General features: G+C 52.0%; 1 protein-coding gene across 3 annotated transcripts in view; it reads right to left on the reverse strand.

The window, feature by feature from the left end:
- Nucleotides 1–14: 14 nt before the first annotated feature.
- Nucleotides 15–13,935, reverse strand: part of MOK (MOK protein kinase) — a 55,991-nt gene continuing 42,070 nt past the window's right edge. The window contains exons 1-6 of one of the 3 annotated variants that reach the window (XM_025392966.1): nucleotides 6,749–6,862; nucleotides 4,915–5,016; nucleotides 3,797–3,970; nucleotides 2,965–3,079; nucleotides 659–859; nucleotides 15–568 (exon numbers count right to left, since the gene is read on the reverse strand). In XM_025392966.1, the coding sequence (XP_025248751.1) occupies nucleotides 488–568; nucleotides 659–859; nucleotides 2,965–3,079; nucleotides 3,797–3,960 (561 nt within the window). In that variant the 5' untranslated portion in view covers nucleotides 3,961–3,970; nucleotides 4,915–5,016; nucleotides 6,749–6,862 and the 3' untranslated portion in view covers nucleotides 15–487. Of the gene's footprint in view, nucleotides 860–2,964; nucleotides 3,080–3,796; nucleotides 3,971–4,914; nucleotides 5,017–6,748; nucleotides 6,863–13,935 lie in introns of those variants that run through there. The other 2 variants (XR_003120589.1, XM_025392965.1) reach the window with 2 other exon arrangements.

The raw sequence follows: 13,935 nt of genomic DNA on the forward strand, positions 1-13,935 counted from the left end.
GGACTCGGAGAATATTAAAATGCAATACTGTAACGACAGCTTATTCTTTAATAAAAGTCGGGGTGTCCAGTAGCGTCACTGGTAAGAGGTGGTGCGCTCCACGACTGACCAGCAGCGCCAGAAAAGAGCTGGGAGGGGACACGCAGAGCCCACCTTCCAACCACGCCCAACTGATCACAGAAATGCCTGCTTGTTTTGATTCATATACAAAGTTACAAAATATTCCCTGCCCCAAATTCTTAACGAAAATGAAAGAAAACCCTAGAATGTGGTTTTACAAATATATTAGCCCAGAACATCCTGGGCAGCTGCGCGGGCCGCGGGTGCGGCGGGGCGCAGGGCAGCACCCAGAGCCCCAGCCAGCGCGAAACGGACGCAGGTGCGTCCCCAGCCCTCCGTGGCGTCTCAGCGGCAGATCGCCCAGGCCTGGCCCGATCGGGCCTGGTGTTGCCTCCGGAAGTCGAGACGACAGTGCTGCTCAGTATGCTCAGTATCTTCCGCCTTTCCGCACTATGGTGGGCAGGCGGCACTGTTGCGGGGCAGGCTTAAGGTCCTTCCGCGGATCTGTCTGTCAAAGAAAAATTACAGACACGAAATTCAGTGGCGGCCTGGGCAGGGCGGGAGAGCAGAGCCGCCGGAGAAGCTGGCTCCGTGCTACCTTCTTGGTCGCAGGGATGCACTTCAAGGGTCTCAGCACCGGCGCTCTTCCATTTGTCCCAGATTCAAGCGCGGACTGCAGCGTGGGGCTGGAGTAAGACGACAGTTTGGCCACTCCCGAAAGCTTTAGTTTGGGCAGTTCCATGACGTAGGCCGGTCCTTGTCTCTTGGGATGGTCCTCCTCTTGCTTTAGGGACTGTTTCTTGAAACAGAACAGAGGCCAGTTGGACATAAAATGCTTTCCCCTTTATGGAAATTAGGAAAAATGAAAGAGGCTCTTTTGTACTGCTTTTGGCTAATACAATTTCTTGACCATGAGATGTGACTGGGACACATTCACCAGGTCCCAGACACCCCAAGGGAGTGGCTGCTCACGAGAGTCCCACGGCGGAGGCCAAACCTTCAGGGGGAACCTGAAGCACGCAGACTGCGAGCTGAGGAATGTGGGTGGCAAAGGGCTGGCGGGCAGTGGTGCCCAAGCCTCCGGCCTCCTACTCTAGCTCCAAGGCCTCACACTCTGACCTGCCTGCTGCCTGCTTTTGGGGGGCTTGTAAGCTAAGGATGGTTTTACATTTGGGTTTCTTTGTTTTTTGTTTGTTTGTTTTTTGAGACAGGGTGTTGCTCTGTAGCCCAGACTGGAGTGCAGTGGTGCAATCTTGGCTCACTGAAGCCTCAGCTTCCTAGGCTCAGGCGATCCTCCTGCCTCAGCCTCCCAAGCAGCTGGGACTAAAGGCACGCACCACCACACCCAGCTGATTTTTAAAACAGATGGGGTGGTGGGGGAGTAGTCTTGCCTACGTTGCCCAAGCTGGTCTCAAACTCCTGGCCTAAGTGACCCTACTTTGGCCTCCCTAAGCACTGAGTTTATAGGTGTGAGCCACCACACCCACCCAGTTTTTATATTTTTTAATAATTGAAAAAAAAAAGTTTCATGGCATATGAAAATGATGTGAAATTCAAATTCTAGTGTCCCCAGTTCTACTGGAACGCAGCCCCCGATGTGGTTCCTGTGTTGCCTCCAGCTGCTTTCACACTGCAGCAAAGCGGGGAGTGTAACCAGCACCCCACGGCCACGGGGCCTAAAATATTTCCTGTCGGGCCCTTAGAGAAAAGCATGCCGACCTCGGATGTGACTGAGGATGGGGACTTGGGTGAATGCGGCCTGGAGTGACATCAACGGTTTGAAGCAGACCCTCTGTCCAGGAGGGAGCAGAGGCAGAGCAGGGACAATAGTGAGGAGGCCATCTGTGGTGACTTAGGCAAGGTGAGGAGGATGTAGGAGGCAAGAAGGCGAAGCCCCTGTGAGATGAAGGAAGGGTCCACGGGGGGCCTGGGCAGTCGGCGGAGTTGCCTGCCCCGGAGGGAAGGCCATGGGAAGCTACAGGGAAAAAGCACATTTGGGGGAAAGATCAGGAGAAGGGGTTTCAGCACATTTGTCTTTTGGACATTCAAGTGGAGCTGTCAAATCGGGGGCCAACGGGACACAGGAGCCTGGCTTTCTGGAGAGCAGTCTGACTGCAGCTCTGGGTTCCCAGCTCCCAAGCGGGCAGGGAGCACTCAGTAAAGGCTGGGAGGAGTGAGTGACGTAGGGACAACCGAACAGATGAATGATGGAAGGGCACACTGTCACACTGTTGGGGTGCCAGCCCAGAACTGGGAGACTGGTACAATCCTGCCAGCAGGTGCCACAGGGCTGCACCGGGCTAGGATGCCACATGGTAGGTGGGAAGGTGAAGGCACTGAGAGCAAAGCTGGCATTTCTCAACCCGAAATGTGCACAACCTCCGCTGATGGGACGAAGTGCTCATCTGGGGCCAGAGACAGCGTGGCCTGCCTAGGACTTGAGACCTGTCATCGGCTGGGTCGGTGACTCGGGCCTAGGACTTGAGGCCTGTCACCAGCTGGGTGGGTGACTCGGACCAGCATTGCATCTTCTCGGCGCCTCCCTCCAGGGCCGTTCTGAGGGACGATGTCTCCACAGTGCTTTGGCATAGAACCTAGCACCTGCATGTGGTCATCAGGACAGACACAAAAGTTCATGCAAGGGTCCCCTCTCTGGGCCTGCTCACATGGGATATTCGTCATTAATTCTTAGCTACTGGGGCAGAAAGGGCTTGAGCAAATAGAACTGGGGTCCCTGACATCCCAACATATGCAGCCATCAATTCGCATGCTGTTCAGGCCTCGACTGACAACATGGTCTGCCACAGCCTCCACAGGTGGCGTCCTCCTCAGAGACACAGGCCACCTGAGGGCATCCAGTCCCCGCTGAGCTGGGTGGTCTCCAGCTCCGATTTCGCTTAGTACCTGCTTTCTGCCCTCCTTTGAAATCTGGCAGCTGGTACTGAGTGGTTCCGGTGCCACAGGGTGCTCCGGAAAGCAAGCTTTTCTGTGGCTGCCCAGAGCCCGCTTCTCTGTTTTCCTACGGGGAAGGAGAAGAGAACGGAGCAGCTCCACTGAGAGCCCGCAGAGCACACGGCCTGTTGGCTTCTTTGCCTCCAATTTGTCTACTGTGTGAGTTGCCACTAGCTCTTCTTTTCTGCATAAGCTGTGATCACGGGGCTTTTTTCTTTTTTCTTTTCTGTCTCAGCCTGGCAGTCTCTGGGCCAGGAACAGAGCTGGCTCCATGAACCAGAGGCACTGCCTACCCAGGGACTCACGGTTTGGGATCAAACTGTCACCTCCACAGTTACGCATACAGGAGTGTCCAGAGGTACGGAATTAGATGACCTCAGGGCAGACAAGTCTTAGATTCACATTCAGCAGGTACTTCCAGTGCCAGGTGACATCCAAAGTGCTCTAACATCTCAGAATGCGTCCTGTTCACACCATTTACAAGGGCTACACACCAGGCTCTTCTAGAAGGCTTACTACCTGTAGCCTCTGCATCAACCACAAAGTGGGCAGCCAGCCCCTCTTTCTCCTGCCATGGAGCTGCTAACAGCCTCATTTTGGGGAGGATACGTCAGAACACAGCACGGTGGGGGCCCCAAGAGGCCCTGACCACTCTTCAGGATGGAGAGCGTGATTCCCAAGAACCAGGGACCCTCCAGAGGGCAGTCCCTTGCCCCACTGTGTGCCCATGGGTCTCATTTGCCAGGTCCTGCATCCGCCCCACAGAACCCATGAGAGCGCCTACCTCTGTTCTTGGAAGTAGGGGTGCTGCAGGGCCTGGTGGGCGGCGATTCTCTCATCGGGATCATAGGCCACCATTGCGTGCAGGAGGGAGAGGCATTGTGGGGACAAATTGGTTGTCAGTAGAGGTATTCCTGATCCCCTTTTAAAAGGAAAATCAAAATTCATAGCTCTCGACCTGTATTAAAAGCCCAATGATAATAAACGGTCACGCTGTCACTGAGTGCACCGGCGGTCCACTGTCACGACTAAGGGCCCTGCATGGTGCAGAGTCTACACCTGTCCCAGCCCACAGAACGTGCAGCACCAAGAGGGACCCCTGATGTAAATGATGGGCTCTGTGCAGTAATGAGATACCCGTGATTCATCGACCATAACTAACACACCACTCGAGGGGGTGCTGACCACCGGGGAGGCTGTGTGCCCGTGGGCACAGGGCTCTATGGAAACCTAAAACTGCTCTTAAAAAAAATCTATTAAAATAGTCTATGGTAAAGGGGGGGATCTGTTATGCTATAAATGTAAGAAAACTACCTTTCCTATAAAAGATTAATATTACCTTCCCGTATGAGAAGAATGAAATAAACTTTAACAAAAAAAGAAGAGTCCAAAATTGTTGCCACCTTCTCCCTCCCTGGGATCTGGGGGCTGCTAGGTGCTACTCGCCCCTTCAGCCCACAGGCCCTCCCTGGGGAGTCCCGACTCCCCAGCCTCAGCTTCATCAGAATGACCCCTGAGAGTCTGGGAACACCTCTTCCAGGTGTCGGTCCCGCCAGCAGGGCCATGGAGGGCTGCAGAAAGCCCTCACCACCTATGGTCTGTGCTTGGGGAACATTTCCACCCAAAGGCTTCTAAGTCCTGTTTAAATTACTCAGGCAACAGAACCTGACTCCCTGGCCCTCAGAAAGCCTGTGACAAATCTTTCTGTGATGCTCAAGGAAGAGCTCACCTTTGAGACCCCTTAAAGTGATGGGCTCTGTCTGAGCAGCCACTCACTGGCCCTCAAGTGAACTTGGAGCCCTGAGAGTGAGGGGTTTGAGGGAGGCACAGGGAGGGGCTTGCCCTGCCACAGGTCCTGGCAGGGGAGTGAGTCCACGTCCACTCTCAGAGCACAACACTTACTGTTTGAACTTGGTGAGGGTCTTCTGAGCAGGTGTGCCGATGACATCGTGGATTTTTGAGATTTGGTCCAGTTCATTTACTCCAGGGAAGAGGGGCTGCAGACTGGAAGGGCACAAGGGGCACTGTGGTCAGTGTTAGGGACAAACTACCCCAAAAAAGCCTCTTGGTGCTGCCCACCCCTCCCCCTAATGCTCTGCAACCCTTCTCCATGCCGTCTACCCTTCCCCCAAGCCTCTTTATATTTCTAAGCTCTTATCTAGGTGCCACTTCGGAGCCAGCAGACTTCACTCATCAGACCTTGCTGCGATAAGCAAACCCCAATTACAGACCATCTGGACCGCATAGGGGGAGGTTGTGGGAAGCATAAACAAACTTTACCTACACCCTCCTGTAAGTTCCTGCTCTTCATCTAGTCGCTACCATAAACATCACAAGGTGATATGTGGCAAAATTAACCAGCAAACAATCCTGGGATATTCATACTGAAGAATTCCCTCAAACTCCCCTCCCCAATATAAACCCCTCATTCTGTAAGCTTGGGGCTACTTCCTCTGACTGTTAAGGGGGCAGCAGCAGGTTAATAAAAACTTGCTTGCCTGACTTTGGGTCAATTTTTCCTTTCTCTTGGCTGACCTTACTTTCTGGTGCCAAAACCTGGAAAGGGGGATAGACTCTGGCCAGGACTCACTCGCTATCAATCTCTCTCTCTCTTTCTCTCTCTCTGCCTCCCTCCCCTATCACCCCTCTCCTGGCCAATCTTCCCTTCCCTGAACCTGCCAAAGACCCAGAGAATCTCCTAGACTCTCCCATTGCTGGTGACTTCATCCACCACCAAAGCCTCTGCCAGGGTGAGTAAAAAGAGACTGTTGCCATTCCCTGGAACTCTCTACCATCCATCTCTCCATTTCCGAAAGACCTTGGCTGGGCCAAGGGCTTCCTCCACCCTCCGGGCCTCTGGTTCCTCCATTTCAGGGACGCCTAACACGGCGGTTACCTCCTCTATTCCGGACAAGTTCCACAGGAAAGGGGATGTCACCGGCAGTCTCTTCTTCCTCTACCCCTCTCCCTTCACTCCCATTCACTATGGGAGCCTCTCAGTCTATTCCTCCTAAAACCACCCCCCTTGGGTGCCTCCTACACAATCTCAGTACTCTTGGCCTCTGTTCAGAAATCTGCCCTAAAAGGCTTATCTTTTACTGTAACGCCGCGTGGCCTCAATACAAATTAGACCATGGCTCCCAATGGCCTGAAAATGGCGCTTTCAATTCCAACATGCTCAGGGACTTAGACAACTTTTGCCAGCGCTGTGGGAAGTGGTCTGAGATTCCTTACGTTCAGGCTTTCTTTACTGTCCGTAGTTGTCCCTCCCTCCGCCAGTCCTGCTGTACCTTCCAAATTCTCCTCGCCTGCTCCAAACCCGACTGGCCTCCTGCTCCCCTCATCTCAATAGCCCCAGCCGACGACTTCTCCCTTCTTTGATCCCGCTGATGTCTCCCCTCCTCGACAACATCCTAATCCTCCACCAGAACAGCATGACCCCCCACCGTACGCCTCCGCTCCGGCTCTACCTCTCTCTCCCTCTCTCCAACCACCCCGCCTCCAACTCTGAGTCCTCCCCATCGCCACCGCGTACTCGTTCTCGAGCCCACCACGCCCAGCAGCCTGCTCCCTTGCTGCTTCTCTGGGAAGTGTCAGGGGCCGAAGGGATCGTCTGCGTCCACATCCCCTTTTCCCTCTCCGATCTCTCCCAAACTGAGAAACGTCTCCGGTCCTTCTCCGATCCCAACACTTATATCAAAGAATTTAAATATCTCACCCAGTCTTATGAACTTACTTGGCATGATCTCTATATTATTTTGTCTTCTACCCTCCTTCCGGAAGAAAAGGAAAGTGTGTGGCTTGCAGCCCAGGCCCGTGCCGATGACCTCCATCGGCAAGATTCTACTAGGCCAGTAGGGGGCGCTGCCGTTTCCCGAGAAGAGCCTACCTGGAATTACCAACCCACAGAATCCGGCCAGGCCTCCTGTAATCATATGATTACTTGCCTCATTGCAGGCCTTAACAAAACTGGCCATAAGGCTGTAAATTTCGAAAAACTCAAAGGAAGCTCCCAAAAGGCCAACGAAAACCCTGCCCAATTCCTTTCTTGCCTTACAGAGACTCCAAAAATATACCCGCGAAGATCCCGCCTCCTGAGAAGTAGTTAACTATTGTTCTTAACACCCATTTTATTTCCCAAACTGCCCCCGACATCTGGCGCAAACTTAAAAAGGCTGAAGATGCCCCTCAGACCCCACAACGAGACCTCCTTAACCTGGCTCTCAAAGTCTTTAATAACAGGGATGAGCAAAATAAACTAGATAAAGCCCAAAGAAATCGTGCTAAATACCAGCTTCTAGCAGCAGCTATACCAGCTTCTAGCAGCAGCTATACGTCAACTCAGCCATATTACCCAAGGGCACAAAAGACCCGATAGCAGCAACCCTCCAGGCCTTGTTTTAAGGGCAGCAAAGAAGGCCATTGGGCACGGGCATGTCCTAACCCTCGAGTGCCAAAGAGCCCTTGCCCAGTCAGCCAGCAGACAGACCACTGGAAGTCTGACTGTCCTCTCAGCAAACGGACAGACAAGCCTGCTCCTCAGAGCCACCACCCCTTTAACATGACAAAATGTGAAGAATCGCTTGCATTCCTGCAGCTACGGGCCAGGGCCCCCGGCCCCATCTGCCATCACTGCATCAGAGCCCAGGGTAACTCTGCAAGTAGCAGGTAAGCTGATCTCTTTTTTAATTGATAGCAGGGCCACCTACTCGGCTTTGCCTGAATTTTCAGGACCCACTCATCCCTCTCAGGTCTCAGTCATGGGGGACGATGGCATCCTGCATCCATGCGCCATCAGACCCCTTATTTGCTCTCTGTTTGATACTGTTTTCTCACACTCTTTCCTTACCATGCCTCGTTGCTCTGCCCCCTCCTAGGCCAAATTCAAAACCAAATTCAATTTAGAATTCAAATTCAAATTCAAATTTTGGCCAAATTCAAAGCTTCTATCACCTTTTTCTGCCTCCCTCAACCAGAGTCCCTCTTACTCCTCTCTACTAGTCCAGCCCCTGACCTCTCTCCCCAGTACCCACTTCCCACCTCTCTCATAAACCCAATAGGATGGGACACCACCACCCGTTCTCTAGCTGCTCACCATGACCCCATCAAAATCCAGTTAAAAGACCTCTCTAAATTTCACAACATCCCCCAATACCCCATCTCCCTAACCCACCAAAAAGGCTTACAGCCCATTATAAACAAGCTCTGTTCACGCGGTCTTCTTAGGCCAACACATTCTTCATGTAACACCCCCACCCTTCTGGTTAAAAAATCAGACGGCTCATACCCACTCCCCCAAGGCCTCCAGAGAGCCATCAATCAGGCTGTCCTTCCTATTCACCCCATAGTTCCTAACCCCTATGTACTTCTCCCTCTCATTCCCTCCAACACCACCCACTACCACTGCTATTGACCTAAAAGATGCCTTTTTTACTATTCCCCTGCACCCTGATTCCCAAAACCTCTTTGCTTTCACCTGGACCGACCCTGACACTCTCCAGTCACAACAACTCACCTAGACTGTCCTCCCTCAAGGCTTCAGAGATAGCCCTCATTTCTTCGGACAAGCTTCAGCTCGAGATCTCACCTCCTTAAACCTTTCCCCTAAGCCGTCTCCTTCAATACGTGGACAAGCTTCTCCTTTGCAGCCCTCTCTAGAAGACTCTCAAACCCACACAGTCACTCTCTTAAACTTTCTCTCCACCAAAGGGTATAGAGTCTCCCTGTTCAAAGCTCTACTTTCCACCTCCATAGTAACTTACCTACGAGTTCAACTTTCCCCTGGGGCCCAGGCTATGACCCCCGCCTGAGCAGCACTAATAGATAATCTGCCCGCACCCTCCTCCAAAAGCAAAGTCCTTTCCTTCCTAGAACTAGCAAGCTTTTTAAGAATATGGATTCCCAACTTTGCCCTCCTAGCTCACCCGCTCTATGAAGCAGCCAAAGGCCCTCTCAATGAGCCTCTAAATCCCTCGCATAACATACTCCCCAGCTTCTGCAAACTTCAAACTGCTCTTGTCACTGCTCCAGCTCTGTCCCTACCTGGTGTCTCCCAACCTTTCACTCTCTATACTGCCGAGAGCCGAGGAACAGCCCTCGGTGTCTTAGGGCAACAGAAGGGAGACCCTCCTTCCTTTGCCCCTGTAGCCTACCTCTCTAAACAATTAGACAACACAGCCAGAGGATGGTCAACCTGTCTTAGAGCGCTAGCAGCAGCGGCTGCTTTAGCTCTAGAAAGCAGGAAACTAACATTCAGTCAAAATACCACCGTCTACAGTCCTCATAATCTACAGGATCTCCTCTCCTCCTGAGCATTAGGCTCCCTTCCTCCTTCCCGGATTCGATTACTCCATGCCCTCTTTATCAAAAATCCCAAATTCAGTCTTGCCAAAAGTTCTCCCCTTAACCCAGCATCCTTCCTCCCTGTATCTTCTCCTCCTACTCATTCTTGCACTGACATCCTAGATCACCTGCAGCCACACTTTCCTAACATTTCCTCCAAGCCTCTCACCAACCCCGATGACCAACTATTTATAGATGGCTCCTCCTCCGGGCCCACCGGCTCCTCCAAAATTGCTGGGTATGCAGTTGTTTCCCTTGACCGAGTAATTGAAGCTAAGCCCCTACCTCCAGGAACCTCCTCTCAAAAAGCAGACTCATAGCTCTCACCAGAGCCCTAACCCTTTCCAAAAGCAAACGAGTCAACATTTACACAGACTCCAAATAAGCATATCACATTCTTCATTCCCGTGCCGCCATCTGGCAAGAGAGGGGATTCCTTACTGCCAAAGGGACCCCTATCACTAACGGCCCCCTTATTTACCAACTCCTTCAGGCCGTACATCTCCCAACTGAGGCAGGAGTTATACACTGTCGGGGACATCAAACAGGAACAGATAAAATCTCAAGAGGCAACAGAAAGCCCGATGAGGCAGCAAAAGAAGCCTCCCTTTCTTCCGCTTCTGCCTCCCTCCTCCTCATTCCCCGTGCAGTCCAACCTCAAGACTTCCGCCCTGAAACAGCCTCATTACTCCAACAAGGAGCCTTCCTCCAGGGAGACTGGATAGATAAGGACCAGATGCCAGACCTTCCCCAGGGACAAACCGACAAGATCCTGACATCTCTCTACCAATCCTTCCATATTGGTGCACGTCCCCTCTATCTCCTCCTCCACCCATATTTCTACTCCCCTTACCTATTTACCTCACTAAAAAGCATAACTTCAAACTGTCATATATGCTCTGTCACCTCCTCTCAAGGAGCCCCCCATTCCCCATCTATTCCTACACACCAGCTAAGAGGAACACTCCCATCCCAGGGCAAGACTGGCAAATAGACTTCACTCAGATGCCTCCTGTCAAAACAACAAGATTCCTTCTCACTCTTATAGACACCTTCTCTGGGTGGGTGGAGGCATTTCCTACCTCTTCAGAAAAAGCCGCAGTAGTCTCCCAGATCCCTATATGAGAAGTCATCCCTAGGTTGGTCTCCCTCGCTCCATTCAACGAGACAATGGCCCTGGCTTCATTTCCCAAATCACTCAACAGCTCTCCCAGTCCCTCGGTGTCCAGTGGCGCCTCCATAACCCATATTGACCCCAATCATCAGGAAAAGTGGAAAGGGCAAATGGAATCCTTAAAACACAGTTGACCAAACTCACTCTAGAAGTCCAGAGGCCCTGGACTTCCCTCCTACCCATAGCTCTAGCCCACATCAGAGCCAGCCCAAAGGCACCCTCCTTGCTCAGCCCATTTGAATTAACATATGGACGCCCTTTCCTCTTACAAAACAGGCCTCCTTCTGATTCTCGATTAGGAGAACACCTCCCAACACTCTCCCTCATCTGCCATCTCCTCTGCAAAGAGGCCGACCAGGCCCTCCCAACACCACATAAAGGCCTCACTGACCAGACCCTCCTACCAGGAGAACATGTTTTTCTAAAAACCCTTAACCCGGCCAGGCACAGTGGCTCATGCCTGTAATCCCACCCCAGCCTAGTGAATCACAAGGTCAAAAGATCGAGACCATCCTGGCCAACATGGTGAAACCCCTTCTCTACTGAAAATACAAAAATAAGCTGGGCATGGTGCTGCGCACCTGTAGTCCCAGCTATTCGGGAGGCTGAGACAGGAGAATCACTTGAACCCAGGAGGCGAAGGTTGCAGTGAGTTGAGATTGTGCCACTGCGCTCCAGCCTGGCGACAGAGGGGGACTCTGTCTCAAAACAAAAAACAAAAAACAAAACCCTTAACCCAACCAGCCTTAAACCAAAATGGGAAGGGCCTTTCCAGGTCATCCTTACTTGTCGGGCCTCTGAGCCCAAGCCTGCACGTATACATCCAGATGGCCTGAAGCAACTGAAGAATCACAAAAGAAGTGAAAATGGCTGGTTCCTGCCTTAACTAATGACATTACCTTGGGAAATTCCTTCTCCTGGCTCAGAAACCTCCCCACTGAGCACCTTGTGACCAACCCCCGCTCCCCCCGCCCCTGCCTGCCGGAGAACAACCCCCTTGGACTGTAATTTTCCACCACCTACCCAAATCCTATAAAACAACCCCACCCCTATCTCCCTTTGCTGACTCTCTTTTCGGACTCAGCCCGCCTGCACCCAGGTGAAATAAACAGTCTTGTTGCTCACACAAGGCCCGTTTGGTGGTCTCTTCACACGGATGCACGTGACATTTGGTGCTGAAACCCGGGACAGGAGGACCCGTCCTTCGGGAGACCAGTTCCCCGTCCTCACCCTCACTCCATGAGGAGATCCACCTATGACCTCCGGTCCTCAGACCAACCAGCCCAAGGAACATCTCACCAATTTCAAATCGGGTAAGCGGTCTTTTCACTCTCTTCTCCAGCCTCTCTTGCTACCCTTCAGTCTCCCTGTTCTTCCAATTCCAGTTCTTTTTCCTCTCTAGTAGAGACAAAGGAAACACATTTTATCCATGGACCCAAAACTCTGGCGCTGGTCACAGACTCGGGAAGACAGACATCCACTGTGGGGACGCCTGCCTGATTATTCACCCACACTCCATTGGTGTCTGATCACTGCGGGGACGCCTGCCTTGGTCATCATTCACCCACATTCCCTTGGTGGCAAGTCCATTGCAGGGACTCCTGCTTTGGCTGCTCACACACCCCCCCTCTCCGAGTCTCTACCCTCTCTTTTCTCTGGGCTTGCCTTCTTCACTATGGGTAACCTTCCACCCTCCATTACCCCTTCTTCTCCCTTGGCCTGTGTTCTCAAAAACTTAAAACCTCTTCAACTCTTGCCTGACCTAAAACCTAAGCGTCTTATTTTTTTCTGCGACACCGCTTGGCCCCAATACAAACTCGATAATGGCTCTAAATAGCCAGAAAACGGCACTTTTGATTTCTCGATTTTACAAGACCTGGATGATTTTTGTTGAAAAAATGGGCAAATGGGTCTGAGGTACTTGATGTCCAGGCATTCTTTTACACATTGGTCCCTCCCTAGTCTCTGCTCCCAATGCGACTTGTCCCAAATCTTTCTTCTTTCTCTACTGTCTATTTAGTCTCCACCCCAACCTCTGAGTCCTTTGAATCCTCCTTTTCTACAGACCCATCTGACCTCTCCCCTCCTCCCCAGGCTGCTCCTCGCCAGGCCGAGCCAGGTCCCAATTCTTCCTCAGCCTCTGCTCCCCCACCCTATAATCCTTTTATCACCTCCCCTCCTCACACATGGTCCGGCTTACAGTTTTGTGTGGGGAGACTAGGCCTCCTCCACCTGCCCAACAATTTCCTCTTAAAGAGGCGGCTGGAGCTGAAGACGTAGCCAAGGTTAATGCTCCGCTTTCTTTATCCGACCTCTCCCAAATCAGTTAGCGTTTAGACTCTTTTTCATCAAATATAAAAAAACCCAGTTCATGGCCCGTTTGGCAACAACCCTTAGCTTTACCGCCCTAGACCCAGAGGGGCCAGAAGGCCATCTTACTCTCAATATGCATTTTATTATCCAATCCGCTCCAGACATTAGAAAAAGCTCCAAAAATTAGATTCCAGCCCCCAAACCCCACAACACCTTGCCTTCAAGGTGTACAATAATACAGTAGAGGCAGCCAAGTAGCAACGTATTTCTGAATTGTAATTCCTTGCCTCCACTGTGAGACAAACCTCAGCCACATCTCCAGGACACAAGAACTTCCAAACGCCCGAACCGCAGTGGCCAGGCGTTCCTCCATGACTGCTTCCCCCAGGATCTTACTTCAAGTGCTGGAAATCTGGCCCAGTCGGCAGCCCAGAATTCCTCCTAAGCCATGTCCCATCTGTGCGGGACCCCACTGGAAATCAGACTGTCCAACTCGCCCAGCAGCCACTCCCAGAGTCCCTGGAACTCTGGCCCAAGGCTTTCTGACTGACTCCTTCCTAGATCTTCTCGGCTTTAGTGGCTGAAGACTAATCTGCCTGATCACCTCAGAAGCCTCCTGCACCATCACAGATGCTTTGGGTAACTCTTACAGTGGAGAGTAAGTCCATTCCTTTCTTAATCAATATGGAGGCTATCCATTCCACATTACCTTCTTTTCAAGGGCCTGTTTCCCTTGCCTCCATAACTGTTGTGGGTATTGACAGCCAGGCTTCTAAACCTTTTAAAACTCCCTAACTTGGGCTGGGCGCGGTGGCTCACGCCTGTAATCTCAGCACTTTGGGAGGCTGAGGTGGGCGGATCACGTGGTCAGGAGCTCGAGACCAGCCTGGCCAACATGGTGAAACCCCATCTCTACTAAAAATACAAAAATTAGCAGGGTGTGGTGGCGAGCGCCTGTAATCCCAGCTACTTGGGAGGCTGAGGCAGGAGAATCATTTGAACCTGGGAGGCAGCGGTTGCAGTGAGTCGAGATTGTGCCATTGCACTCCAGCCTGGGCGAAAGGGGGAGACCTTGTCTCCAAAAACAAAACAAA

Source organism: Theropithecus gelada, chromosome 7b, assembly GCF_003255815.1.
Source record: "Theropithecus gelada isolate Dixy chromosome 7b, Tgel_1.0, whole genome shotgun sequence".
Taxonomy (NCBI): domain Eukaryota; kingdom Metazoa; phylum Chordata; class Mammalia; order Primates; family Cercopithecidae; genus Theropithecus; species Theropithecus gelada.